The sequence below is a fragment of the Anser anser genome (assembly GCF_964211835.1).
Source record: "Anser anser genome assembly, chromosome: 7".
NCBI lineage: Eukaryota > Metazoa > Chordata > Aves > Anseriformes > Anatidae > Anser > Anser anser.
Window position 1 is genome coordinate 12791751 of NC_139727.1, and position 27929 is coordinate 12819679.

Consider the following 27929-nt stretch of genomic DNA (forward strand, 5'->3'; position numbering starts at 1 on the left):
CAACATGAACAGCACACTGATTACAAGACCAGTTTAGATGAGGCCGTTATTTCTTCGGATGGGTGATTGTGGATGAAGAATAAGTGAAGGAAGCATTTGTTTATTTCTTTGGTTCTTTTTTTTTATATGTTCCTAAAAAGGAGCATCTGTCCTTTTGTAAGGTGTTTTTATTACAGTTTAAAAATGATTATGCAAAGTGACTCCACAGGGCATCTCCTGTAACCAATAATAAATACACAATTATACATAGAAGGATTCTTTAAAGTCCACCCACTTCCTCTTTAATTGTTGGAGTACAATGGCATGTTTCTTCCTTGCTTCCCATCTGTCTGTAATATTATTACTAAGACCGATGTATTCACGTTTTTCAGTTGCATATTAATATGGGGTTATTCTTTCCTGGAGCGGCTGCAGAGACAGTATAATGAAACCCCAAAACTAGGATTGCATATGGTCTAGTTCCTAGTGCATCGTCTCGCTGCATAAACATGTCGGGAGATAAAGTCTTTGGACTCAACAGGTGTGTTGGTCTGCTGGCAACTTTAAAACCCAACATTTTCAAATCATCTCTCTGCCTAATCATTCTGTGATGAGTTTGTAAGTTTTGAGACTGTTTATGTCTGCTCCTCAAATCACTTTCAAGTGTTTGTTTTTTTATGTTTATATTATCTGGGGTAAAACAGGCATTAAATCATGTACTGTATGAAAATACTTTTTTTAAAATCTCGACTATAAATTGAGTACAACTGGAGGCATTGTACCCTTGGTCTATGCTGGGTTTAAGTGAAACTTTATGTACATTTCAGGGTCTGTACATACGCATAAAAACCCAGAATGCTGTGACAGAATCACCGAGACTGTTCCTTTCACCCTCCTTCCCAAAAGCAGTAACAGTTCAGTGTTTCATCTTAAAGCATTTTTTATCTAATTGAAATTTTCCAAGCTCACAAAATTTGGCAGCAGGCAAATGAAGATACTTGTGACTCCTAAAGGAAAATCATTTTCCAATAAACATTCCAGTATATTTTCATGCTAGTCCACATGAGGGGTGTGTGAAAACCTCAAAAAGATGGCAAAAGCTTTTTTGCTTGACCTCTAACTCTTCATGTCAGATTTTCCCTTTACTTGAAGCAAGTGAAAATCATGTTGTTTTGTGTTCAAGCACAGAAGTGTATAATAGAGCAATGATTTCTTCCCTCTACCCATGCTGTGATCTTACATGCTTTTTTTTTTTTTTTAAGTCAAATTCAGGCTTCTAGACTTGATGATACATTGTATCACCCCTTTAAGGTGTGTACTTTCCTACTTTTTTCCCTCGCTCCCCGCCCTGTGGTGTTTTTGCCTGTTCTTCAATTAACTTCCCCACCAGACACCTGAGGGGCTCAGCTGTGCCCTCAGGGTGCGGCTGCCAGAACTTTCTGGAACCTTCCAGAAGCGGTGGGAGCAGGTGTGGGGGGGTGGCCCCACCCTCTCCTCACAGAGAGCCTCAGGCCCTCAGCCCGCACCAGGGCACTCAGAATGGGCTCCAAATTTTCCCTCAGCCCCACCGTGCTCCCTGGCTCCTCCATGCAAGGCGTGTTTGGGAGCAGCCCCAGCCAGCTCAGCCCCGTGTGGTGACCCCCAGCCACTGCTTCGCCATTGTGACTGAAAGGAGATGGCGCCTGCAGGCTGCCGAGCTGAGGCCGGCCATGCTGTCTAGCACACAAAGGTAAGGATTTCCCAGCTGTGGGGAGCAATTTGGGTGCAAAAGCCTTTCTGTGTCATGAGGCAAACCTGGAGGGGCTGCTGATGAATGATGCTCCAGGTAGGGAGGGTTGGTGGTGAGGAGTGGCCCCGGGGCCAGGGAGGGATGGGGCACTCAGCGCTGTGCTGTGGGGTTGTGAGGGGAAGCACCTGCGTTTATCACCTCGAGCTGCTGCCTGAGCTGCTGCGAAATGAGGAATGCCAGCCTTGGTGAGCAGAGGCAGGAGGAGCAGTATCCAGGAGCACCACGCTAAGGTAAGTCCTCTTAAAAATCCTGTGGAAGAAACTGTCTGGAAAGTTGTCTGTGGCCCAGTTGCATCTGGGCGCACGATCCCTTTCTTTGCTCTCCCTTGCACACACAATGGGGCCCTTCACAGCAGGAGCTGGGGCTCTGTCCGTGGAGGCAATGCATTGTCCGTGTGCTGGGTGGTCTGTAAAGCCTTCGAGGTCTGGCTGTGCGGTTGGGTGTTGATGCCTGGATTTGGGCCACAGAAGGACTGTAGAGGATGTTTTATTCTCCAAATACTTGATTTTTAACTTATTTTAAGGTGCTGTGTTGTAGCCAGGGGTATTTCAAATTGTATATTTAGTCTCATTGAGGCCTGGTTTGCCAGGTGCAGGCATAAGCGGTTACATAACGTGAAATAGAAGCAGGCACAGGGAAGGAAGGTCCCCTGTGTGGCCAGTCACATGCTCAGGGTGCTGTGCAAGCAGAGATGGTGTGCTTCTGTGTATGACACTGCATGATTTTAAGCTGCCTTCCAATGTGATAAGTTGGAGAAGAGGAGGCTGAGGGGGGACCTCATCGCAGTCCACAACTTCCTCGCGAGGGGGAGTGGAGAGGCAGGGGACCTATTCTCCGTTATCACCAGTGATAGGACCCGTGGGAACGGTGTTAGGCTGAGGCAGGGGAAGTTGAGGCTGGACATCAGGAAGAGGTTCTTCACCGAGAGGGTGGATGCACACTGGAACACGCTCCCCAGTGAAGTAGTCACTGCACCAGGCCTGTCTGAATTTAAGAAGACTGTGCACTTAATCCCATGGTCTAAACTTTTGGGCAGACCTGTGCGGTGCCAGGAGTTGGACTTGATGATCCCTATGAGTCCCTTCCAACACGGGATATTCTATGATTCTAAGCTGTGTGATGAGTTTAGGGCTTGGCTTTGTGAGAAATCGCATATTATTCACACAGGTTGTGAGTCATCCAAATCACAGTTTTAAAAACAAACAAGAAGTACAAAAGCTTGTTGTAAGAAGTAGCTTTGGTGTAGACAGTTAAATATGTTTGGTTATTTAATATCTATGCAATCTAACCTTACATCTTAATTCCTTAGTCTGCGCCTATTTGTTATCTTTGTGTAAATACAAGAGCAATCAAAAAGCAGTTGTGATTCAAATTAAGAGTATTTTTAAACATATGATAAAGGAATTGCTTTCCATTTTGAGTCTCTGATGCTTTTGCAAAGGATAGGAGTAAAGGCACTAGCAGCAGATGGCAAAAATTTCCAGCAACAGGCAGTATGACATCTAAGTAGAGCTTTCCCAACGCCCCTGCTGTGGCAGCAGATGGAGAGATTGGCAAGTAGGGAGGATGTTACTTCCATGGCGTGCACCGCTCCGAAAGACGGGCTTTGCTGGGGTGAGCCGGGTTGGCAGAACAGAGCACGCTGCAGCAGCCAGGGCTGAGGGGAGAGTAACAAATGCTGAGAAGGGGATTCCAAAGGTACCACAAAAATGTAGCAAAACTTCTAATAGCGTTTTGAGGTTTTTATTGCTTTTGACCTTTTGTGACTTTTTTTCCAGGGCAAAATATCAGTACTGTGGCTTTCCATCAACCCGCATGCGCACACACACACACACAAAGGCATTTCAGCATTCTGTAAACCTCTGCAAATCATCCAGAAGCTTCAAAATCTTTCTGTGCCCTGTTGTTTCTGGGACAAATCAAACTTAAATATCTGAGCACATCATTCAGATAATTGCTGTCATCTGTACTTGCTAGCAAAAATGTTAAAATAATGTTTAATTGTGCTAGAAAAAGAACCCATTTTTCTTCTGCTACAACTTTGATTTCATCAGAACTGGTAGAAAATGATTTTTTAATGAAATCTTCTAGGTTAGTTCTCTTACATCATGCCTTATATACCCCCTCCTGTTTTCTTGCAAATCACTTAACCCATCCAAAATAATAAAACTTCTCTATCTGTTCGCAACTTTATAAGTAACCTCTGTAGCTCTGACATTTGAAACTGTGGTTCCAGAAGTCGGATTAGTATGTGGAAATGTCAGCTTTTTGGCCTAGTGGTGACTAGCTAATTATTATTAGGGGCTTTGGAACGATATCCTTAACTGCTAAGAAGTACAAATTAAAAGATTCCCAAATGAATTAGTTATAAACATTGAGGATTTTTTTAAGAGTTGTTGATTGATTGCATTGCTGAATGTTGAATATGTTTTAATAGAAACAGCATTTTCTTCTCTGCTTTGCAAGCTTTACTGTCTGTGTGGAAATGAAGTGTCTTTCAGGTAGTTATGGGGCTGGCACATCTGATGTGAATCCCCTATTGCACCTGTAGAAAAGTTTGCTGGGACTTCACAGTGTGTTTGGTGCAGTGAGAACAGGTGTGCTTCTGTTGTGCTGTGAGAGTGGTATAAGGGAGGTTAATGAGTTTCTGGTGTCAACGAGGAGCCCAAGGACGGCTGCAGCTCACATGTAGGTCATAAGCAATAAAGGAAACTTCTGTGTGGGTCTCACTTATCAAAGATCTTTCTTTCCTTTGCATGTAAAGCTGTAGTGTGTCAAAGTTGCTCTTGGTGAGTTCATACAATACACTTGTAGCTTGCTGAAACTCTGTCTGAGGACAGTGACCTGTGAGTTGTGGTTTAAAATCTGCCGCTGAGCTTTGAGGTGCCCAGAGGCACTGTCTGGACTCGTCAGGAATCGTGAAGCAGCTGTATTTCATAAGAGTCTGGAAGCTGGCCGGGTAATAGCCTCACAAAACAACATCGTTCTGGCTCAAATGATGAACTTCATTAGATCATTATAGCCACACATATTAAAGAATTTAAAACAAGCTTTTACAAGATTACATAAAAATATCACATGTTTAGAGGTTTTATAACTGGTGAAGTCTGAGAAAATTACCTACTGCTTATTAAACTTTCTTCCATCCTCAGAGTTCCATAGTCAACACTGGAGTACTTTGGCTATTGCTCTCTTACATTTTAACTGAAGAAAATAATAACATTTTGGTAGTTTGGACATTTCAGTAACAACTGTTTTATATGGTTTGTGGAATTGCAATAACTTCTGATTCTATGTTTTTCTTTGCTCATATGGTTCATGTAATTTCAGGAAGAAAGGTAAAAGACTTGAGATGTGGTTAGGGGAGTCAGTGATTGTTTTATTTCTGTGATTGTCCTATTCTAAATAAATTTAGGTATTGGGAAGTTGTTTTTTAGGAAAATAGTGAGTTGGCATTGAATCAAATGCAGTACAGTAAATAGAAGTTTTAGTGCAAACAACAGGAGATGCAGTCAAGTTTAAGGTAGATTAGGAGTTTGGCTAAAGCTGATTGTCAGAGTTAAGATAAGCATGTGTGGTTTTGTTTGTTCGTTTTTACCACGTAAAAGTTTAGTTTTTGTATGTTTGGTTTTGCATGTATATGTGATTGTGGGATTTTAATGCAGGTTTCTGCAACATGCTACTTATTTATTAAAATCAGAAGATTAGCTAATGATTGATCTTTAGAGGTCTTGAAGTTGTAGAGGATGAGATCTTCATGGTAATAAATGAAAAACATCTATTGTGCTCCCCAGGCCATAGGAAAAGGAGTAAAGCTTTTATAACTGCGGTGTGCTGCACAAGTACTTCATTTGCATGCAAAGTACTTAAAAAATAAAATAGAAAAGGCAACTTTGTAAAGCCCTGTTTGGTGTAAGCAGATGATAGTATACCTGGGAACAGCCACGGTGGGGTAGGTCAAGGTCCATCTGGTCCAGGAGTGCGTTGTCAAGAGCCAAGAATATTCCCTAGAATTTCCTTTCAGACTCTAGCAGATTACTCAGAAGCTTCCAGACAACTGGATCAGTTTTTATTTTGATAGTTATGTTGAGAAGATGGGGAAGAAAAAAGGTCCACAATTTAATTATCTAAATGTCTTTTTTCAAAGTGCACCTGAGGATTGTCCCTGGGGCAGCCTGGCCCTCTCTGGGGGATCTATCCCTCTCTGCCTGCTTTACAGGCAGGGGCAAACTTCCATTGCTGACACAGCCTTAACCGAGCTTCGTTAGGCAAACTCGGGACTTTTTTTTTTTTTTTTGGTCTTTTCTGATATTTTAAAGTGTTGACCTCATTTTTTGATCTTCCCTAAGATTGCCTGAGTAAAATACATGGGTGAATGTCGGGTGTGGGAGAGACATGTCCATGTGTTATTGTGTTGTCCCCAGAGTGAGAAAGGGGTGAAACAAACTCTTCAGTGGCTGAGGCCAGGCTTGTTCCTTGCTGATACAGGTTGCAACACTTGCCCCATGAGTGATGCCCTTGTGATACAATGCTGGGAAAATGTTCTTTCTTTTTTTTTTTTTTTAGAAGAAAAATGTTGTTTTTGTTATTCAAGTCAACAAGTTTGCTTTCAAGTTCTTCATGAAATCTCCAGAGCTTCCCCTTCCCAACCAATGCAGCCCATGATTTGCAGCTGACCCCTGTGGGGTGAAGTCATCAGGAGAAAGTTCTTGTTTTCCTGTATCTGTTTTCCAACACAGCCTTGTTGCTTTATTAATTTTACCGGCTTAGACATGTGTTTTAAGTCTGATTTACGTTATGTTAGGAAATCCTCCCACAGCACAGACCTTTCTAAACATTGTTGACTTACGGGAACAAGATCATTCCCATTGCACGCTGGCCTTCAGAAACAGGCTGACGTTTGTGCGCAGCAGCCACATGCACCGGGAGGCGGGGCAGCTCAGTCCCCTTCCTGTTTGCAGAGTTCAGTGAAAAACAACAACAAAATAGAAATGCTATTGTCTGCATTAAAAAGCACATCAAGACTGCTTTTAATTAAAAAATAAAGACAGACGTGTTTGCAGGCAGGAGGCTCCTGAGAGCCTTGCACGCAAGTGTGGAGGAGGTAGACAATACATTTGTGTCTGTCAGCCTGCCCAAAAGAACCGGGCAGGAATGTCCGACTGAATGACTAACAGGCAACACTGTCCCCATCCACCAAAAAAAGAAGTGAAAAACTCGGGGGGAGTATCTGGCATTTCTCTGAGGAATGCAGTGATCCCCACCGTGGTGCGAGAGCACTTCACAACCGCACACTGGCACTCGTTTGCTGCGCTCGCTGCCAGTTTCCCTCCCACGCGTGCTCCGTCCCAGAGGTAATGTGAGTCTGGATGCTGGACAGCTAATCAACTGTAGGAAAATTAACGTTTTGGAGACAGTTCCTCTGTTGCGAGGTGCTTGCTGTTTAATAAAACGCAGCACGCTGTCACGTATCGCATACTTACACGACCCTGCTGGCCGCCTGCTCTGTTGGCTTTTGTTTTTGGCTTGGTTTTAGCATTTCTCGGAGTTGAATTTCTCTCTTCTGTTGCCATTGCCGAGGGGAGGATGGGTGCGAGTTCGGTGCTGGGGAAGGCAGCTGAGGTGCTTGACTGCCCTGCATTTTCCCTGGGGGTCAGCAAGTTCCTCTGGTTATCCCTGGGCGCCAGCTGGGAGAAACACCTGCCTCATGGAAACTGCATTGAGACCCATTGGTGGCTGTTCTGGGGAGAGGAGGCTGAAGGGGAGGTGAAGCCCCTTCTGTTAAAGGGCGCAAAGGTTCTTCTTGTGGTGATTCTTGCGCAAAAGAGAGGAGGCCTGCATGTTAGCCCCAGACCTTAGGTTGTCTGTACCTCACAGTGGTCAGGACTCTGGCATGTGCAAGCCAGCCCATCCCTTTTGAAAAATTAAAAAACAAACTGAAGTCATTCTTCTGCTATGACCAGTGAAAGATAACTCCATTGGGACGTCCGTGAAATACTTTGTGATTTACCACCTCGTGTTTGGGTAACGGCAGCACTGTCCCCTTCTAGCAAGGGCGATTCGGGCAGTGGTGCATGCAGCGGACACAAATCCTGGTCAGCGGGCCGTGCCTGCGGGCATGCGCTGCGCAGCCCCTGTGCTCTGGCCCAGCTCCTGCCCTGCTCGGGAGGGGCTCCGTTTGCCCCATCCAACAGGCCAACAAACGTGTACAACTGCTGTCATTCTTCCCTTCGGCTTCAGCTCGCTTTCAGCATGTATCATATGCCGTACATTTATTTAGGGACTAAAACGATGCTTTTTCCCATGATTAAAATATCCAGAAGAGACAGCAGACAATACACCCTGACTGTTAAGGACGGTTTTTCATGTTGGCTTTGCTGAAATAGGAATCTTTAGGAATAGGAATACTTTACTTTTTTCTAAGTATTTTAAACCCTTTATTTTCCAGCTCCATAACATCTGAAAAATTTAGCAGGAATTTCACTTGCTTATTTGCAGTTTCTTCCAGGCTTTGGCAGCTCTGCTAACCTTCATTCTCTCGAGCACTGATATCAATATTGGTAAAAACACCCACAAATTCAGCATTGAACATGTTAGGGGCTGAAGTTGCTCTCATGGAAGTTTATTTGCTAGTACATTGAGTGCTTTTAGGAACATGAAAGAAAAATATTCATGCAGCATATCACCTCCTTGACCTTCAGCTTCGGCCCGGCCCGTTTTACGTATGCTTGGGAAGTGGCCAGGGAAGCTCCTGCCAGCCTAAAGAGCTGGTTGGTGTCAAGCAGCTGTGGCAGCACATCGTTCTCTGGGGTTACTGTCGTGGGCCAGAAAAGGAAGCCGCAGCTCAGAAAACAGCAGAGGCATGTGGCTGGAAGAGGTATGCAGTGTTAGGCTTGTCCAGAAACAACTGAGGTAACGTTTTAGAGGGATAATTTAGCGAAAGGAAATCGCTGTCCTCCCACCCGTCGCACGCATGCAGGCAGGGAGGGGTGGCCAGACGGAGGCAGAGGAGGGGGGATGTTTTGTACTGACATGGTAACGGTGTTGTCTGGAGAGCAGCAGAGACTTTGTCACTGTCTCAAAATAAACAGATGACTTTGGACACGGGAGAAAATACAGCAGCTCCTCAAGAAGACATCGACTGCTGCCGTCAGCAGAGCTGCGCTTTCACTGCAGGAAAAGCAGAGCTCCACCTCATCTGGAGATGAGGGCTGTGAGGAGAAATTATTTTCTGCTCTTGGCTTCCCAGCCAGGCAGGAGAGGAGTCCCTGGGGTCCCAGCCACTGCCTGTCCTGGTCCAGTCAGCCCCTGGGGGCCACTTGCTTTTCCAGGCAGAAGCACCTCTGAGCAAGGACGGTGTGTGAACTGTTGCTTTTATGTGCTGGAGGAAAAATCACTACGAAGTCTCTATGGTTATATCCACTGCTAAGGAACAAATGGAAAATATCAGCATGCAAAGAATTTTAATTGTTAGGGTGTTAACCTTTTCTCACCAATGAAACCGGTCCCGGCGTGCTTCTGCTCTTGTTAGGGAGCCAAAATATAGTCCCAATTCAATGTAAGCCAATGTTTTATTTTATTAGGCACTTTTATACCTTGACATTTGTCTTAGGTGATTCTTTAAAGTCCTGTTGGCAAAGCAGACGTTGTTGCAGCCATCTGAGAGGTGCAGGATCTCAGGTGTGTTCCTACAAGCTCAGCAGGGCTGCCCCTGCCTTGGGGAAATGCTCCATCCTGCTTCTCCTTAGTGGTGCTGGTCCATGGTGGGTGCTGAGATTTGTCAGTGTGGCCTTTCTCAAAGCTAGGCTCCTCGCTGAGACAGCCTGCTGCTCTGCTTATAGCAAAAATGTTAATTTAAAGTACTGACTTTATTTTATTCTTCACTATTATTTTTTCTCCATCTCAGGGTTGCAGGCGCAGCGTTCCTTGGTGTTGGTTTCTGACAGTATCTCAAGGGTGCGGAAGGTGTTGTGTTTGCAAGGCCTGCACATCTCTGTGCTGCAGAGCTGTGCATCTGTGTGCCCCCAGGGAAAGCACGGGGAGAGGGCTGACAGGGGAAGGGCAGGGCAGTCCCCACTGAAAGGCTGACATAAACATGTGCTTGAGTTTGTCACTGGGGCTGTGTTGGGCTCTGACTGCAGAAACTTGGAGTTTTCAGCATCTGTGAAAATGTATACCATTTCTCTCTCTGCTCCAACAAAAATAGTCTGCTCTCCATACGTTATAGGGGCTGGGTTTGTTCAGCACCTAAATAAAGACAGAAGTGAATTTTCTGCACATCATGAAGCATGTGGTTCCAAAGAATTTCACCCTAGGTATTCCGAGTCCCGGCAGGGTCTGTTCCCCTCTGATTGCTATATCCCAGCTATCTAAAGCTGCAGTCACACAGTATTTGTTATTTGTCCGCCTGAATCATTTCTAATGGGCCCAGGTCTTCTGCAGTTGGGGCTGATCCTCTGATGGCAGTGCTGCATGCTCCAGCTGTCCACATCTGAATTAGACAACTACAGATTTGCCAGGCATTTGATCTAGATCTGGATCTGAAACTGAGTATTTTAGAGGCTGGTTTTTTTTGTTGTTGGGTTTTCTTTTGCAGCCTATCAGGATAAGTATGGCACAACATTGATACAGGATTTTAGCTTGCAATTAAGAAAATCTAAGAGTCTTGTGAGCTTTGAAATATTGTCAACTCCAGTTGCATCCCAGGGTTGGAAGTGGAAGTTTTGACTCACAGATGTTGCAGTAGTGAGGGCCATAACCCTCAGACCTTTTAGCTTACAGCAAGTAACAGGTGCAGGCAAAAGCTTGTCAGTGGCTTTTGTGCCCCAGCGCATGCAGAGTTTTGGTTTGAGGATAATATTGGGATAAAGGTTGGGTCACAAAGCAAAGACTTTCCCTGCTGCTCTGCTTTCCTCTCCTCCTGTTTCCACATGCCCTTCCCATGTGCCACCGTAGCTGGCATTTTGCACAAGTGCAAACCAGAGTTTTTCTTTCAGTACCCTGGTGTTCTGTTAAGGCTCGAGGGATATCTGGGACTGGATAGCTGCAGTTCACCTGGGATCAGGGCAATTCCTACAGTGTGCTTTAAATCCCACAGATGTTCCCTTCCAGCATTTGCCGCTTGTAGAGAGTTTAAAAACCAAGACTTACTTGAGCATTTATTCAAGTCCTTCCAGCAAAAGTCAAACATGTGCTTGCTTCCTTCTTGCGTTCCTATTGCAATATTTTGGGCTCCCCAGACAGTAAAAGGCAAATTAGTTCACCGAGTCCCATGGAGCATCCACATCAAAAAAAGGTTGGTTATTTTTAATATACCTCATGCTGCTTACACCACTATACTCTCCACCTTCCTGATTGCCTTCTTACAATGCCAATTTTCCTGAAAATAACTAAGACAAACTCTGTGACTACTTGGCTGTAAAGGTGGTGGTGGTTGGGTTTTTTTTTCTTTTTTTCTCCCCATAAAGCAGGAAAGAACAAAAAATCTGTTCTCAGTTCCTCTACTTAGGTGTGAAACTTGCCAGACAGCTTTCATACCCTGTAGGCGCTCAGTTCCCAGGAAAAAGCGTAGTTTGTCTCTACAGTAATGAACAAGCTTTTTTAGATGTTAAGGCTAAAAGAAGATAAAAGGTTTTGCTTATCCAAGTGAGCATTTCCACTGCATTATCTCATTATTGTACAGTGACCTAAAAGGTCAACAGAATGAAATTCAATGTAATAGACTGATATATTTAGTGAGCTACCAAAAGTCTTTATACATACTTAAAAAAAAAAAAAAAAAAATCACCCTCAGTAACTCCAAGAGTGGCTTAAATGTTTTTCTTCCCTTCAGCCTAGTGTGGGCTTCCCAGTGTCCACTCCCACAGCAGTTTGGATAGAGCACATGTGGACAGCAATGGCTTGACTAAACCATTGATACAGATCTTCAGCAATCCTCTAGGTGACTGAAATTCATGAAATGTTTTTGAAATAATAGGTATCATGGGACCAAATTTTCTTTTGATGGACACTTTTCAAATTAACCTGCATGCAAAACTTGTATGTCATTTGGAAATGAAAATGAACCCAAACTTGAGAACTGGAATACTTCAAAATTTCTCTCTGCTCAAAACCTCTACTAAATGCCTCTCTGTTAGTTTCTCTCTACAGACAGGCTGGGAATGGACTTTACCAAACAGATTTTTGCCTGAGGAGCAATGTCTTCAACACATTTGCACTCACCTTTCAATCTGAGGCACTTACATAAATAGCAGCTTGGTTAATGGGGGGGGCTACTTGTTATTTGTGCAACATTTTTGCAAGCAATAAGGCTGGTAAAGACCTAGCAAGTTCTGAAAAGTTTTTTGACCTGCGGAGTAAGGACACAATTGAATTTGGTTATGCAGACCTCAGCAGTGCCTTCTGTTGGAGCAGCACTTGCTGTGAGCATGTCTTTTCTTTCCACCGCTGGGCCGAGGCAGCTCCCGAGCAGCCACATTTTTGTTTGTGGCTAAGCTTGCGTGCCTATAAAGCTAGTGTGCTCTGGAGGATCTGTGTACAGCACGGTCTCATCAGGCACAGGGCCGTATCAACAGTGGTGGTGCAGGCCTGAGCACCATGGGTACCTCGGGGCCTGGTGCTGATCGCTGCAGGGCCCTCCTCTGCCAGGCCTCAGAGCAGCTCTGAGGTTTGGGACCTCTTGCTTGAGAGTGCTGTGAATTGCATGCTGTGGTACTGCCCTCAACTCAGAATTTCTGCTGTTTACTGTTAACAATGAAAATATGTTGGTATTGGTGTGAAAACTTGCTGTGCTTCCAGAAATTATGTCAAGGGACAAATTCCCATGTTATCAGCTAGGAGTTTTGGTTTCTTCTCATTTTTAGCATAGCTGTGTTTCATCAGGACTATGGGATAACTTTCTAGACTGAATTCTCTTCTTTTGAAATATTCTGCATAATTAAAACTGCACAAGTCTTTCTGTTAAAGAAAAAAATCACAAAGCATGCAACATTATAAATAAAAACTAAGTGTAAATGTTGTAGATATTTTTTTCACACACAAAAAAAGTTCCTGGTCCATTTGGTTCTTATCCAGTTTTCTCTACTTTTTGGGAAGCTTTCATGGACTTGATGCCACACTTCTGCACGCACTAAGGAAGAAACGATATCCCTGGGATAAGGAATAAGCTGCTTACAGGAGTCTTAATAGTAGTTGTTTCTCTTTTCTGGTGGAAGCCCATTAGAGGCATGTTAAAATGTTTTGAGCACTTTACGGTCTTCTGCTTTAAATACAGCATTTAAAGCCTTAGAGAAAGGAGTGAGTGAGATTTGCCTTGTAATCCAAGCCAGCCTCCCCAGCGTGCCGTTCCTTCCAGCATGGTTTTGTGATCACCCCCTCTGGCTGCTGCAGGGACCAGGGCAGTTTTGCAGCCCAGGTGGTTCCTTCATCTGAGAAGTAGAAATCCCCACTGCAACACTCGCACAGAGCAGAAGTGCTGCCCCTTACAGAAGGGCCCTTTCCCCGAAATACATATGCCAGCCCCAAGTCCCCTACAGCTTCGGGTTTTCTGGTACGGCACAGTGCTGCTCTCTTTGGGAGCCAAAGGGCTGCAGTGGTCCAGTGACAGCTTCCACCGAAGGACTTGTCTGGGTGTGAGGCCTGATGGGTGAGCAGATGGGGTGTGGGGATGGAGAGGGCACTGGGTGTAGGCATTTTTGTGCCGAAGGCACTGCGTGTTCCTGCCATGCTGCTGGTGCGCTGCGAAATGGTGTCAGAGGCCTAGGAGTGCAAAGTCTATCACTGAGAACAGAGCTGTGCTACTTCCTTCACTCAGGGGAAAAATCGTTGTTTGTCTTAAATGCACTTCAGACCTTAAAGCTCAAATGGACAGTGATCCAGCACAAGCCTTTCCACTAACGAGAGCAAATATATTTTAAGGTTCAGGGAAAAATGTAGCATTCATTTCCCATTAAATGCATTTTTGTGTTTTCTGATATTGTTTAGGCTAGAAAATAAAGTCCTCAAAGGCTGAAAATTCTTTTTTCCCCTTCTACTTCCACCAAGACCCCCAAAAAGGAAGTTCTACGACTCTGGTAGGAAACCTCTTGTGAACTTGCCAATCTGTATCCAGCTCAGGCACAGCCATGGCTTTAGTTCAACAATAAACCAGTCTCCAGCTGTTTGGGCCTGATACTAATAGCCAAGTTCACCCATTTGTTCTTAAATTATGTGCCTTTTGGGCTGCAGAGTAGGCTCTTTGACAGGCAGCTGAATGTTGGCAACCTGACTGCGAGGCTGATGACAGCCACACGGGCTCAAGCTCGTAAATCCACTTTTTGGAGATACGTGTGTACTACCCAAATCAGTAAAACACCGCGGTGTTATCTGCAGACCTCAGATACACAAATCATTAAAAAAAAAAAAACAACGTTAGCTGCCTGGTTCTGAGTTCCTTTACTACGGCATCACCCTGGGCACCGGGCTGCAATTTGCTCTCAGCTCTCACAGCCGGCTTGTTTTTGCTGCCGCTGTTTTCAAAGACTGGTGAAGTACCCATCAGGTGCCCCGCTCCTGAGACGTGTTACTGGAGGCAGAACCCCGGGCAGACTGGGCTTTGTTAGCTCTGCCATCTCGCCGTCGGTCCTGTTCTCCCCAGCTCCCTGGGTGTTTGTCACCATCTCTACTCTCAGACAAGCTTCTCCCAGCATGGCTTTTCAGGTCCTTTATGGTGCTTCAGAAAGGACTTAACCTGGGCCTGCAGAAGCTCTTGTAGATGCTGTGAGGACTCTGGTTTGCTATTACGTGATTTCTGAAGCTCAGTAGTCTGCTTTGTATCAATTTAATTGCATTTTAGAATGAGCCAATTTAATTAATGGTTTCCCTCGGGATATTAAATAGTAATATATCAGATTCCTTACTGAAATCTATAAATGTTAAATTGTCTCCAATTCATTTCTTTAGTCTAATTTTGTCCGTTTCTTTTAAAAATGCAATCAAGCTCATCTGGTAATATTTTCCTTTAATGAACATATGTTGTTTGATTGTCAAGATGCAAGTCACCTTGACCTCAGTTTCAATTAGCATTTCATGCTGGGTAGTACAGAATACGTGTTCTTGCTATATTATCTATTGAAAATTCACTTTTGATGTGAGGCTTTGGAAAATTCAATTTCAAATTTCCAAATAACCAAGGTTCTCAATAACCAAGGACAGCTCTCTGACAAGGAGCCTATTGAGCAGGGAAGGCTTTTACCCATAGACTCCTTAAAAATAATGGTTTCACACTGAAAAATGCTCTGCTCTGATTTTCCTCTCTGTGGTTGCTATGCCAGCAGTTTCGTAGATCAGGGAGGCTTCATGTATTCTTTTTTCCTCCCTGCAGTTGTGAAACCATCTGGGGCTTTGGTTGCATTTCTGTTGCAGTCTGGGAAACCTGTGGTTCTGAGGTGGAGGGATGACTTGCACAGGGAAGGGGAGAGGGGAGGGTGCATGGGGTGCATGGGCCCTTCTGACCGCTGCACTGCTATGCTGAGAGCGCTTCTGCGGGATTTGGCTGCCTGCACAGCCAAGGGGAAGAAGCCAAGGCTGATAGCTGGTTGAAAAAGTAGTAGTAGGATGCATAGTTTAGGTTTTCTATGAACCGGGACAGCTTTTGGAGCAAGTGTACACAAGAAAGATGGGCTTCACCTCGGCCATGCCTGGTTGGTTGCGGTTATTCTGGTGGCATTATTCATCACTGAGGCTTATATGTTGGTTTTGTTTTGTTTTCCAAGCTAGAAAAACATTGGAAGAGTGCATAAATCTGGATGATGCATCACAAGCAGAGAAAATGATGAAAATTCTCTAATCGGGTAATAAAAATAATAGAATATAATAAAACTTGTGAAAGAATAACAAAGAACATTAAAAGTAAATAGTCCTTGATAATCACAGTACATAAAAATAGGCATGGCAAGAAGCAAATTTAGCTATATTCTATGCACAAATGCTGCAGATCCTGAGCAGGAAAAAAAAAAAAAGTGTGTGAAAAGCAATGTCTGGTTTAAATAAGAATGTAGACACAAAAAATATGTCAAAAGCTTGGTAGAAGTGGAATGCTGTAATAAGAAGAAACAAATCATACAGTCATGACAGCTCTCACCATGAGAAGGCATACTTATGCATCTATCATTTTTAAGGTGTCAAGAACAACAAAACAACCCACTTGCTGTGGAATCTTTAGATGCATAGAAAAGTTACTGTAAGTACTTCAGCCCATGTTGTTCCTACAGATACTAAAACATTATAGGGAAAGAGGATTTCCTTCACTTTTTTTTTTTTTAGTGGATTAATGGATATAAGTAGCTGAAGGGGGAAAAAAGATTAATAAATAGCCAGGATGTCTATTGAGAAGCCAGAGCAAACCACTGTTCAATGAACTCATAATTATCTGGGGAAATAGGTGGCTATTGAGTGACAAAGTTTCTTGAAGATGTCAAATCACTTGGGACAGTTTAAGCGGATGTTATTCAGGATTGTTCAGGGCAGTGAGAATATGGGTTTTGCAATTCTGAGCCGCTAGATAAGAAAATGTCAGAGAATTTTATACTGATGGAAACTGAATTTTAAGCTCAGTAGTGGCAGGAAATGCCTCCAGCAGTGCAAACTCAGAGATGAGCTCAAAATGATCTACTGGCTTTTTAGGAAAGAGTTTGTAAGGTCATTAAAGGAACTTGTCTGAAAATGTAAGTTCAGTGCCACTAATGAGTATATCCAGGGAAGTTTTTCTCCCTGGTGACCAACGGGTAGGGTTTTCCTTATGTTTCTTATTTCAAGGAAAGGATCATCTTCATGCTATCACGTTAGGTAAATGAAGCTTATTATCCATCCCTTTCACTTCTAATTTAATCCTCTGGTATTTGGGTGGGTGTGTGTACATTCCTGTTTTAAAACATTATAATCTTGGTTTTGCTCCAGCCTAGTTTCTCGTGTAAAGTTTTTGCTCTGAATCTTCTCAAAAGCTTTTGATGGTATTTGTGTAGAGGTTGCTTGTTTGTTTGTTTGTTTCAGTATTAGAACCCTTGACTTCTGTATCAGGGGTTTTTAATAATTCAGTTGAGATCTAGCACTGGTTACAATTTTATACAGTTGGGGTGATATATACTTTGCAAATTTGGTGGCATTTGTAGGTTTTCTTGTAAGGACTTCTTTTTGCTTTGTGGGCACTTCTTATCAATAGTAGATATTCCCAGCTTCTTCTCTTTGCTCTGTTTTCTCTTGACATGAGAAGGCTTGGGTGCAGTCTGATAGTTATGCTGGAAACAGTTATTTAATAAGTAAAGTAAAATCTGTTCCATTGAAGTTTAATTTCTGAAGGATTGTCTTTTATAAGCTTCCATTCAGAGGCTGACTGCATAGTGTTTAAAATTAACTTCTCTTAAACAATCAGAAAAGAACCTTCTGGTTAAAAAAAAAAAAAGGCCTCTCTCCCTTATGATTTTTGCTATTTAATCTTTTTAAATAAATTTTAGTTTTTACACCACTATAACTTGGATGTGAATATTTAAATTGTGTTTGGACTGCTGACCAGAGCAGAAGCTACTGCAGAAGTCTCTCTTGCATTCACTGATTTGAGAATTGTGTAGGAAAATAATCAAAATGTGGTAAATCTCCATCTTCCTTCTCTGGATTATTACACACAGAGTGAAGTTCACTCCCCCCACATTCATGCTCAGTTTTGAAAACACAAACTGCTGGGCAAGTGAAATTTATCTCCTCAAGGAATGGTTTTAGGATTTGTGCCCAAGAGCAGCTGACCAGATGGACGAGAAGGGAGGCCCACCATGGTGCAGGGAGAATGAGGGAGTAGATTGTTTTATGAAATTTAAGCAGCAAAATGAACTGTAAAAACAGTTTCTCATGCTTGGATGAAGGGTATATCCGCATATAGAAGTATTCATATTCAAATGTATGTCATACAGAAACATTTTACAACATACAAGCTTTTCCTTCTTACTGCTAAGATAACTTGTTCAGCAGATTTGTTTCCTGCAAATTTGTTCGCTCTGCCCACACAGATGCATTTGCTATTCTGTGCTGAACTGATCCACATTTAAAATAAAAAATAAAAAAAATAAAAAATCAGAGGGTTTTTCACTGGAGCCTCTTTTCATTAATGCCTTGCTCATAATATATGCAGGAAAAATGAAAAGAAGTCAAGTCATTTATTGTTTCATTTGAAGAAGTCGCTTAGGATTAATAAGATTATTCTTTTTCCATGAAAAGTATAATAGCTGACCTTTAAAAGAATGGTTTTATTGTTCTGACAAGATATTGAAGTACATTTTTAATGAAAACATTTTTCTAAGAATCACATTCTTAAATGTGAAAATTATAAATTATTTCATTGCGAGTGATTACTTATGCAACACCACTGAAATCATAAACAAGAATTTAAACGGGAGAAAGATTAGCAGCCTCTCTGCTCATCTCTTCGTCCCCACCAAGGCTGGTAGAAATGTGAACGCAAGTTATAAACAAGGTAGTAGATATTTTAGAAACAGGTGTTTCTTGGTTGAATTGGAGCTCAACCAAAGTTTCAAATCTAGAACAAAAAGACAGAATTATCACCGTATGTTAATTGCTGACTACTTAGACCTAAGCTAAAGAACAGTTGCAAGTTTTGCAAATATTTGCTTTAATATCTTTTATACATTCTGAGAAGGAACTTAAATTTAAATACTTCTGAGAATAACATTGGTTCAATTCCATTATAAATAGATCCTCTGAAAGGCAATCTCAATACTGCAGTTTATTTTCCTTTAAATAATAAAGTAATATATTGTCCTATTTTATCATCCTTCTGAAATCTCAGGAGCATCCTCCATTAAGTGAGAGCTAATCAGAGCTGATATACACTTCCTCTTGCCTCATCACTTTGGCGTAAACCCTTGCCTTCAAGTAGGAATCAAACCATAAATAGGATTAAGTAGGAGAACTTAGGCTTTCGTGCCTTCCAGTGTACCTTCCTACATCTGGGATATGCCTGTGTATAGCTCCAGTTGTGTGCTGCCTACAGAAAAAAATAGCAAGGAAAGAAAATGCCTTCCTCCTGGCACAAACAACAGAGGCTGCTGTAGGTGGTGGCTCTCTGGTCCTGTTGTGAAGATCTGTTTGGCCAAACCCCGGGGAGAGATGCACTTCCTCACCTTGGCCTGTGTTTTTCACCTTCTTCCCCTCTGTACTTTGGGCTGCCAGCTCCTGATCTGCAGTTCCATAAGAGAAAAGTTGACTGGAGCAAGAAGGAACAGCAGCTTCTGCAAGGAGATGATGGTTGGCAATGAAGTTGTTCCTTGGAAGAAGCAGCTGAATGTGAATGAAAATGGCTCCAGCACCAGAGGAAGCATCCTGCCACATCCTCCCAAAGCTTAAAACAAGGGAGAAGAAATACAAAATGCCATGTATAGCAAATCCCACCCTCCTCTTGCTGCTGGTGGAGGCAGCGACAGCCCTGTTTCCTCCCAGGTCCCCTCCCCATTTGTGGCTCCTGCGCAGAGGCTTTCAGTCGCTGTAGGGGAGCTGTGGAGCTCCCGAAAGACCGAGAGCACTCCTCTTTCTCCTTGGCTTTGCCCCAGACAACCTTCGGCAACTTCACAGGAGTTATTTCTTATTTACGTTAGTGTAAGTGAAGGGCTCGGCTGCAAAAATGCTTTTTTGAGCCTCCCGAAGAAAGGTTTCTAATGACTCATTCACCATGTACTTTCTACTGCTGGACTGATGATTTGTATGAAGAGCAAAGAGGAGCCTGGGAGGGGGGGGAATACAAGACTATATTATATTTCTTGAATGCCTCCTTCCTCCTCACAGTGCACAGAGCACTGATCCTTTGCCATCCCTGTGGTGTGTGATGTTTGACTCCACGTCTTGTAGCGCACATACGTCTTGCAGAGTGGGCCTGGAAAGTGCCGAATGCATTTGAGGTGGTGGACTACCTAGGAGGAGTTCTGTCTGTCTGGAGGCCTGCACAGCCCCCCTCCTTGCAGACTTCCACTTAACCCATCTTTGGTTTGTTTTACCTCCCTGGAGAGGAGCCCAGCCCCGCTATTTCTCTGGCGCCACCCTTGCAAGTTGGCTGAACCGTGTATATTTTTTACGTGTGTGTGTGTATGTATTAGTTTTGGGTAAGCAAATGCAATTGTGAGAACTTTTCAGTTATTTTTTTTATTGCCATTGGCAGGGTTTAAAACCATTTGAAATACTGCCATGTTGGCTTGTGCTCTGTAAGAAATGGGGGGGAAGGAATCAGCGTCTGCCAAATGGAAAAGGATAAAACTGGTGTAATGATATGTTGCAATCATGCTGCAAAAACCTACCACAGTAAATTACTGCTGTAACAACCTCCTTCCTGTTGCTAAAGGCTCCAGCCCAGGCTTTTTCACATCTCTTCTCGATATTTCACTTATTGAGGGAAGGTTACCTCTGCGACCCTCAGCACTGTGCGAGCGCTAAGCTGCTTGGAGGACGGGCTGAAGGGAAGGAAGCCAGGAAGGGCAGGTGCCTGCTTTTGGCCCAGGCAATACCCAACCTGAGCACCATCAGTCCCTGGTGGTTGACCAACCTGTGCCAGTCCCAGCACTGCTGGCAGGGCTTCCCCGGCACATTGGTCTATGCTGCGTGGACTGTTCTTTTTCCCTCAGTTTGCTTACTGGTGGTCAGTACTGCTATTTGTAGGTCACCTGAAGTTTTCAAGGCACTACTTGCATAGTGCAGCTATCAGCGCACACCGCACTTGCGGCAGTGGTTTAACCAGACTCGGTGGCCTGGGGAGATCTGAGGTGGCCTGTGGGAAATGAGCTGCATCTCCTGCTTTCATCCATCTCAGACGCATGTCCTCCCTGCAGACGTTGCGCTGTGCTTGGCACACGGTCGTGTTTTTGTGAACACTGAATGAAGGAGTGAAGACGGAGAGAGGGCCAGAAAACCGAATTACTGTCCTGGTTTCAATGATCCTCCTAGAGGGAGGGGAGAAGGTGACAGCCTCAGTGTGGGAAAGTTTTCAGGGCTGCTCTCCAAGTTGTTTGTGCTCTGTGGAGAGAGTGGTTTGGGTCTCCTGAATCCAACTGCGTGTTTCTGAAAGAATTATTCATCTGTTTAGGGGAAGGAGGAAAGAAAGCCTGCTTTTTGAGGGGAGAGCAGTGAGACCCTGGTGGTTTCAGAGCTGTAATGTGGTGGCCCTTTGACAGTACTTTCCAGAAAAGTATCATACAAAACTTCATCTGAAGGTTAGCACTGAAATAGGAAATCACTGGGAGGAGCTCAGAGCTGCCTCGTGCTTAACCTCTGCAAACCACCTCGTGTGACCCAGGCTGTCAGACCGGGGACCATGGTGACATCTCTCATGTGGGTTTCACCTCATCCTGGAGTGATGGCCACTGAGGGTGCTGGAATTGCACAGAGCCGCGCTAGGAGACCCTGAGAGTGGGGTGTGATGGGAGCACCCATTCCTCGAGGCACCTTCCAGGCTGGTGACTCATGGGGCTCCCCGCACCCTGTGCTAGTGTGCGTGCTTAACTGGGTGCTGCTTCAGCTGCTCCCAGCCTTTCCACAGCCAGCCCTGCTGTGCTGTTTCCCTTGGATATGAATGGACTCTTTCTATTTTTTCTTATAGGCTGTTTATACAATTAAATTTCCTTTTTTTTTTTAAAAAAAAAAAAACACATCGTTAGCTTCCTGTGCTTGAAGTTCACCACCACATCCTTGCACTCCCCAAGTCCCCAACCTCTGTTGCTTCCAGTAATAATAACAAAACGTGAAAAGGCTTGTTTTGTCCTCTGTACAGCTACAACAAAATGGATGTAGATTTAGCTATGCTTTTTCCCCTCAGTTATCTGGCAGTGCTCGCTTTCTCTCGCTCCAAGTCTTCCCTGTGAGGAATGAGCACAGCTGATCACAGGGATAAGGCTCAGCTCAGGGAGCGTGTGCTGGCCAGGGAAATTTTTTCCCTTTGATGCCCATTGCTCCCCACCTCTGGTGTCTCACGCACGTTTTGCATTCTCCAAGCTCAAAGTCATCTGAAGGCACAGGCCAGAAGCAGCTTCTCTCCCCTGGCTGCACAGACCAGATCACCCCAAGGGAATTTTCCCTTGTTCAAGTCACCAGTGAAATATTTTGTATGGCTTAAGCTGAGGTATCCAACTATTTCCCAGCTCCAGCCAGCATGAACCAAAGGCTGTTAGGAAGAAACGCTGTCTGTTACGTTAATGTGAGTAGTCAAGAAAAGCCCCAAGTAAAAGCTCTGAAAAGACGGGCTGGTTTGCCAAATTCTTTCTTTCTCTTCTCTTGTGAGGTTAACTAGACTTTCTCTCTTAAAATGAAATTTGATATTTATGCAAATATCTCATTCTCTATAAAGATACTTTTTTTGTGTGTGTGAACAGACCAAACTACATATAAACTGCATGGAACAGATAGGTTGCAATATGTGTAAAAGAAATGGATATTTTTATATTACAGAAGTGAATGTATTTTATCCTTTCTTACAATGGATGCTCCCTATGGAAAATCCATTAAAAACAAGAAGGGAAAATAAGAAACTTTCTCTGCTGCTGATACAAAATGACAGAGGAGGAACTTTCTGAATTATAATGGGTCTAGCTAAAATACCTCCCTGAGTACTCTTTCCAAAAGAAGATTTAACAAGTCAGAAGTCCTGCATACCAACGGGATCAGTCTGGGCTACTTGGTTCAGTTTTGGATCAAGGGAGTTTGGTTGTATTACTTGTGATATTAAATTCTCTTGGCTATAAGTACCTTTAATCATGAATGTCACAGCATATCCGTTTCAAACAATGTTTGTGTAATTACCCAAAGTGCAAAGCAAAGGGAGTGGAGTGTGGTTTGGTGTTGGACTAGAAAGGAATGGCACATCTCATGATTTGGGTTTAGTTTCAGTGTTGTGTGGACCAGGCACCGGGAAAAGGAGAGTGACTTGGTGCTGCCGCATGAGGGGAATATTTCTGCTGCTTTGCTAATGTCAAAGTTGGTTTCTGGCCTTTGTTGCTTCAAAGAAAATGCACCAGGAATCACACCAGGGGTGGCCACTACCACCCCACGTCTTCATAGCAGGTAGGGAACGAGAGGTGCCTGGACACCGCTCCCCATGTGCCACCTGGAATGGGGGCTGCTCTTGCTCTGGTCACTTTGTGTGGTTTAGATACACTGGCTGCGAATGAGGAGAGAAGGGCTAGGTGCTGCAGCCCACTTGCCTGCATTGCTTTAATCCCATTGTAGCAGGGAGAATCATAGCAGTGAAGCCCATGGAAATGTAGATCACTGCTGCTGAAAGCTGCCTCACTGAAGGGATTTGGTTTATTATTTCTGTAAGTGTGTCGCTCTAATAACACCGGGTGTCAGGCCTGTATCCAGTGAACGAGGATTTGATCAGGGAGCGTTAGCTCCAGGAAGCCATTTTGTTGCTGTCACGGCTAATAGCTTGTCAGAGTTTCCAAGGTAATTCTGATTTTTCAGGAGACCGGTTTCTTGATTGTTTTAAAATGCACTGGGCTTCATCCTGCATCAGCCTAAGGAACATGCTTCTTTATATGCTATTTCTTGTTGGAGTACTCAAAGCAACTTTGCTTTGTTTGTTTATTTGTTTTTCTAGCTCTATTAAAGCTTTTCTTTTCAGCAGACATGCATCCTGCCATAGCGTTTGTCTCCGTCCTTCCCCTGCTTGCGGCCCACTGCTGAGATGGGCAGAGCTGTGGGTGGATGAGCGCACAGCCGGGAGATGTTCCTGCCAGATGTGGCTCCCCCCTCAGCTGCAGGAGACAAAAGGCATTTTTACTCTGCTGGACCACTAGATGGGGAAAGTGCATTTACATTTCTGGGTTGTGAAATGAAGCCAGGCAGCAGTGCTGGAGCCTTTGATTGTAATGAAGCACATCAAGCGTGTCATCTGCAAGAGGTGCGTGCGGATGACTCAGACTTGCCCTGCTCTTCAGCAGCAATGCCGCAGCTCCTCTGCAAGGAACCAGGAGCTGAGCCATGCTGGAGCTTGGCGTGCTTTTGGGGAGGTACTCTGCAAAACCGGCCCTTCCTGTTCCTCCCCTGCCCCTGTCCCAGCTTGTCAAAGGTTTCTGTGGTATGGGGCAGCAGAAGGGTGGCTCCCTGAGACCAGGGGGCGCCCAGACATTTGTTGGCCCCTGCACACACCCCGCAGCTTCACATGGGAAATGGAGAGAGGGCATAAATGGTTCAACAAATTTCTGAAAAGAGCTCCCGAGGCCAAGAAACCATCTGGGTACCTGAGAGCTCATGGCAGGTTCAAGGCAGAAGCATAAGGTAACACGTGCTCAGGGCCTTCTCTTGCAGGCCCCTGGGATGACTTTACTTGCTGGGATCAGGGTCTGGTGCTAGTCAGTGTTTTGACTCAGTGTTAGAGTAATTCAACAACTTTCTGTATGCGCTGCTACTTACAGAGCGGATATGCCTTCTACTAAGCTGTGTAAAAATTTCCAGACTTCCTATGGAAGTCCTTTTCCTTTGTAAAGCACCTTTATTTCTCTAAAGGTATCGCTGTGCTATTTTGGGGAGGATATTTAAAGTGGTGCAACCACCACATAGAGGTAGCAACTATAAAAACACCCACCTCTACCTGTGCAGGCAGGGAAATGAGCCATACCACAAGAAGCTGCCTTCATGCCAGCATGCCGCAGGCTGTGCAGCTTGCTGGTGCCACCTCTCCCTGCCGGTCTCCAGCAGGCACCAGGTCTGCATGGGGTTTCGGCCGCCTCCTCACCACGCAGCAGACATGAGCCTTGTTGTTTGCTTGTCATAGCTGATGAATCCTCTTGCGAAAGCTCAGTTACCCCAAATCAATGTTAGTTCAGAAATGAGCCATAAAAATGTGTTTAAATAAGTACACCTGCATCTTTTTGGCACTTGGAGTTACTGTAAATAGCTTAGACAAATATATGTATGAGTGTTTATATCCTTTCAAATACCACCACCAAGCAACTAGAATGCCAAATGTTTTGCAGCAGTTGTGTGCTTTATTGCTGCATGTACTTTATGAGAGGAATAATGTCTTTGGGATAGAGTCTGGAAGTCAAAGATACGAAGGAAAAGAAGATGCCTGCAGGCAAGAGTTGCAATTATCCCCTGTGTGGTTGCTGCTTGCTGTTTAGGAAGACCTCTTATGTTTAACCAGATTTTCCAGTAGGACTCTAAACTTTATCAATGGAGTAAATTGTATAGGGTCTGTTATTTCCATGCCTTTGGCTATGAGAAGTCTGTCATGTACCACAGCATGCCTGGAGATAAACGATATGTGGAAGTTTTTCCCTTTTGATTTGTAGAAATGCTTCCTTCGGGGAAATCTTGGGTCAGTGCTCCTCTCAAACCAAGAAAGTGCTGGTACGAGAGCAGCAGTGCAATGTGTACCCAGGGAAGTTGAGGTGCCTGGGTAGCAGCAAATCATTTCTGTGACATGAAATAGAGGTAATTTTTTTATTTCATGAAGTCACCAGCTTTTGATTTATTATCCAGAAATCTTGAAATAATTCATTCAGGACAAAAGAATTAGTTTTATTTTAAATATGAGGAAACAGAGAGCATGAGTGTACACACATACACAGGAACAGAGCCTCTCTCTCCCTTCCTACTCCATCCTGTGACTCTACTTCAGATGGGATACATGTATATACCCGGGGCACCTCAATGATGGGAGACAAGGGACAAAAACCTTCTTTAGGATATCTGCCCTGATTTTGGTTGGAAAATCTTCCAGAGTGCATTAATTCTTCATCTGCTGACATGCAGTATTGTGGCATGGCAGGTCGCACTGCACAGCCCCTTAAGATGAGAGGTTCTTTGCCTGAAAGGTAGATTAATGTCTACCTGATCTCTTAGAGTAGTTTTTGGGTGTCCACTGTGCTGGAGGGTTGGCTGCAGTGTGAGTGGAGGTGCTGGTGGCAGCAGGGTGGGTAGGGGCTGCTGTGCGGGGCTGGCTTGTGCGGGCTCTCAACAGCAGGCTGAAAAGCTCCGGGCTGCTCGGGCATCCTGGCCAGCTAGGCTGCCAGTGGTCACACTGCAGTGATGGCAGTGCAGAACACTTTTGTGCCTTCAAATTAGCTTTCACACATTGTGATGTGCACAGGGCACTTTATACACTCATCCTTCCAGACATGCTAGGGTTACTCTGCATCCCAAACCTTAAAAAGCCCTTTTATGCAGAGTTAGATGATGTCTGCCAACTCTCCCCCATGTCTGATGGAGCTGAGGTTCAAAGATACTGCATTAAAATTAGGTTTTAAAAATTCATCCATGAGCAGAAATAGTGAAATTTAGGAGATGAGATATAATCATACAGTCTGGCCTTCCCTGGGCATTCAAGTGTAATAGAAATGTGGTTGCTACATTCTTAGCTTGTATTTTATGCTCTTTGTCAAGAACCTATTTGTGTATTACCTTGATTTATTTATGGTCACTCTTTGGCTGGTGAAGTAGCTACCACTGAGGTTTGCTGCTGCTGCTTCTGACCATTCTTCTGCAACCATTGGTTAAAGAAAAAGGCTGCAGGCCACACATGCCATGTAGAGGATTAGTACCTCAGCAAGATAGAGGCAGGACAAGATTGCTTATTCTTCTTGTTTGGGTATGTGGCTCACATGGGTTGGCTTTATATCCTGAATTCTGGAGAGAGGCATAAATACGAGACCGACAGTTTCTTTGGTCCTCCAAGGGCTTCCCAGAGCTCTCTGTCTGAGATTGCATTTTTAATGGAGGACCATCTGCTGCAAACTCACATGTTTGTTAGCAAATGCCTACCTAGTGCTGTTCAAGTAACACCCAAGGTAGATGAAACAAATTAAGAAATTATGCCACCTGCTTTTCTATTTGTTTATCTCCTTGCATTTCACAGCACATTGTGTATAGTCAGTTTTACTATTCCCCTGCACAGTCTGTCAGAATTTGTTTTTGTGGGGCTTTTACACATGCATTGTGAGAGATAATGGAGGGAAGATTGTGAAGTCACAAAAATAAATAGCTGGAATGCAGAAGTGCACTGCCTGAAGCTATCTGCTAACTGAAAATGGCTAGATTGGTAGTAAACAGCAATGTTCCTTCAAAGCTCAAGCTATCTTCAGCCTGGAAGTGTAAATGTAGTTTCTTGCCCTCTCCCCGGTGGTTAGGCAGCAGTTCCCAATGCAGGTGGGAATCGTCCCTCTGCTGCTTTTCGAGCCCTCTAACTACACTTAGTTAAAGGACAGACACATCTCATTTGATTTCTAGAGTAACTTACCAAACTTGCATCTTTGCTTTCTACCTTCTTGACGTCTAGATAGTTCATATAATTTGCATATTCAATTAAAACTGATTTGCTTCTTTGACCTTTGTTATGCAATGTGAGCTTTAATTGGCCGCCTACTAATTCAGAGCCAACATAATTAGCTAAAGCCTTTTAATTACAGAGATATGGTTGAATTCCTGAGAGTTACATTTACAAAGCTAAGCACCAAAATACTGTGAAGCAGCATGTGGCTATTCCTAAGGTCTCAGACTCCACTGGTCTTAAAACCTTAGTATGCATAAGGTACGCAACGTACACCTTCATGTTGCCAGGCTCTGCTGTTGTCAGAGTAAGGACCAATAGAAGGTCGAAATTTGGGCTGTAGGATCTGGCTGGGTCCATCGCTACGTGGTGCTGGGGACCTGATACCAAGCAGTCCTGCAAGATGATTTTGTCCAACAACAAGGGGGAGAGACCCAAGTGTAAACAGTCAGGTTAGATGACTTCATTTTGTTATTGATTTTGGACACTCAGATGCATGATTTCCCCTTTTTCTGTGAAGGACGGGAAGGGAAAGGGATGTCCCGGCCCGTGGGGGCAGCCCCTCTGTCCTCCCTTCTTCCTGGGGCTGCCTTTTCCTGCCAGCACCAGCAGAGCCCAGCTGCACGGGGTTGGACAGCTTCGCGTTGGCAGATGTAATGGCTGCAGTTTGCCTTCAGCCATGGGTACACAAGGCTCTTTCCTGCCTACTCACCCCTGCTTTGGGGAAAATTACATTTCAGCTATGCAAGAGCAGCTCTAAGTCATGCACTTAATGGTACCTACACTCTGATGAAGGAATCCTTTTTGCTCTCTATCCCTAATTGAGTGGGCTGTCTCCATGCGAAGCTGGTACAGCAAATGTCTAAATGA

The 27929-nt window shown here is 44.1% G+C and overlaps 1 protein-coding gene across 5 annotated transcripts in view; it reads left to right on the plus strand.

Moving 5' to 3' along the window:
- Nucleotides 1-1552: 1552 nt before the first annotated feature.
- Nucleotides 1553-27929, plus strand: part of PHYHIPL (phytanoyl-CoA 2-hydroxylase interacting protein like) — a 129123-nt gene continuing 102746 nt past the window's right edge. The window contains exon 1 of one of the 5 annotated variants that reach the window (XM_083845275.1): nt 1553-1708. Coding sequence is in view for 2 of the 5 variants with exons in the window: in XM_083845271.1 (XP_083701397.1) it covers nt 8441-8645 (205 nt within the window). In the remaining 3 variants the exon portion in view is untranslated. Of the gene's footprint in view, nt 1709-1754; nt 1805-1906; nt 1999-8425; nt 8646-23931; nt 24068-27929 lie in introns of those variants that run through there. The other 4 variants (XM_083845274.1, XM_083845277.1, XM_083845271.1 and 1 more) reach the window with 4 other exon arrangements.